The 1,284-nt window shown below is 48.8% G+C and overlaps 1 protein-coding gene across 1 annotated transcript in view; it reads right to left on the bottom strand.

Annotated features, from left to right (window-relative positions):
* Nucleotides 1-204: 204 nt before the first annotated feature.
* Rnf113a (ring finger protein 113A) overlaps nt 205-1,284 on the bottom strand; it is a 1,274-nt gene continuing 194 nt past the window's right edge. The window contains 3 exon segments of the mRNA XM_051141971.1: nt 205-1,070; nt 1,072-1,172; nt 1,175-1,284. The exon segment at nt 1,175-1,284 is cut by the window's right edge and continues 194 nt beyond it. Coding sequence (XP_050997928.1) covers nt 306-1,070; nt 1,072-1,172; nt 1,175-1,284 — 976 coding nt within the window. The 3' untranslated portion in view covers nt 205-305.

The raw sequence follows: 1,284 nt of genomic DNA, 5'->3' as shown, positions 1-1,284 counted from the left end.
CTATAGAAATGTCATATAATAGATATGTTCAGCTCTTGATTTCTTCACAACTTTGCTTCCCTCAGATAAATCCCAGCTTTTGTGAACTTCTCCCATCCACATAATTTACGCTCTGAAAATACTTACCAGTGGAATATTTATTTCAGGGCTGAAATTATACATAATACCTATCTTGAAGCTTCTCACCAGGGACCCTGCTCCATCATCTATTTTCTCTGCTATTTCCCTTTTAAAAAAGAAAGCTCCCAAAAGATTTTTAACAAACAACAAAATATTTATTTTGTGACTAGGAATTATGGAAAAATCTAAATAACGGAAACTGGACTCTCCTCGGGGTCTTCAAGGGAATCAGAAGCACCACTCTCTCCTTCAGCTCGATGCTTTCCCAGTTTAGCAATCAGTTCTTTCGCTGGACTGAAGATGCCATTGGTCTGCTGGTCACAGACATAGCAGCGTGAGGTGGTGCAGAAATGCTGCAGTGCACAGCTCTCACAGAAATAATGCCTACACTTGGTGACAACTGGGTTTCGGAAGGTCTGGCGACAGATGAAACGCTTGAATGGTATTTCCTCATCATCACTTCCCACTTCGTAGTTTTCATCCTCATAGACACCATAGCGACCCTCATCAAGCTCACGTTCAATCTGCCACCCGTGTTTGTAATCTGAACGGTCATGGAGGAATTTGCAGCTGTCCCCGAAGCCGCAGAATCCAGTTTCCTTGTAGTCCTTGCAGATGTCGGTCTGATAATCCCAGCGCACAGTGGCACGTAGATGCTCTGGAGCTCGGATGGGGCCCTTCCTCACCATCCCGGAGGGGGCATTACCCATGGACGTATTTGGCTTCACGTATTTCTGATAGTTATTGATTCCCAGATAGATCTTATCATCTTCCTTGCCCCTCAGTCCCTCCTGGATCTTCTGGCTCCTTTCAAAGATGGATTGTGCATCTCGTTCTTTCTCAGTGTCCAGTTCGTAGACAGCGGTCGCCCCCATATCCTCGGGCCCCACGGGTTTGGCCGAACGGGTAGACTTGTAGGCCACGCCAAGACCCTCCGGTTCTTGGTTCTTTCTCGTCCTCGCTACTCAAGCCTCCATAGTTCGCCTTCTGTTTACCGCTGCCACGCCTCTTCTGGATCATCGGATTGCGGGTCGCCTGCTTCTTCTCCGGCGGACTACCGCGCTGCCTTCATCGCTGCTACTGCCACTGTCCCCGGACCCCGCATCACAGAGCCGGCGCTTTCGGCGGCCCGACGCTCCTTTCCGCCCAATCTTTCTGAAGAGG

The sequence above is a fragment of the Acomys russatus genome, chromosome X, assembly GCF_903995435.1.
Source record: "Acomys russatus chromosome X, mAcoRus1.1, whole genome shotgun sequence".
Lineage (NCBI taxonomy): Eukaryota > Metazoa > Chordata > Mammalia > Rodentia > Muridae > Acomys > Acomys russatus.
Note: the sequence above shows the minus strand (reverse complement) of the source record. Positions and strands in the feature narration are given on the sequence as shown.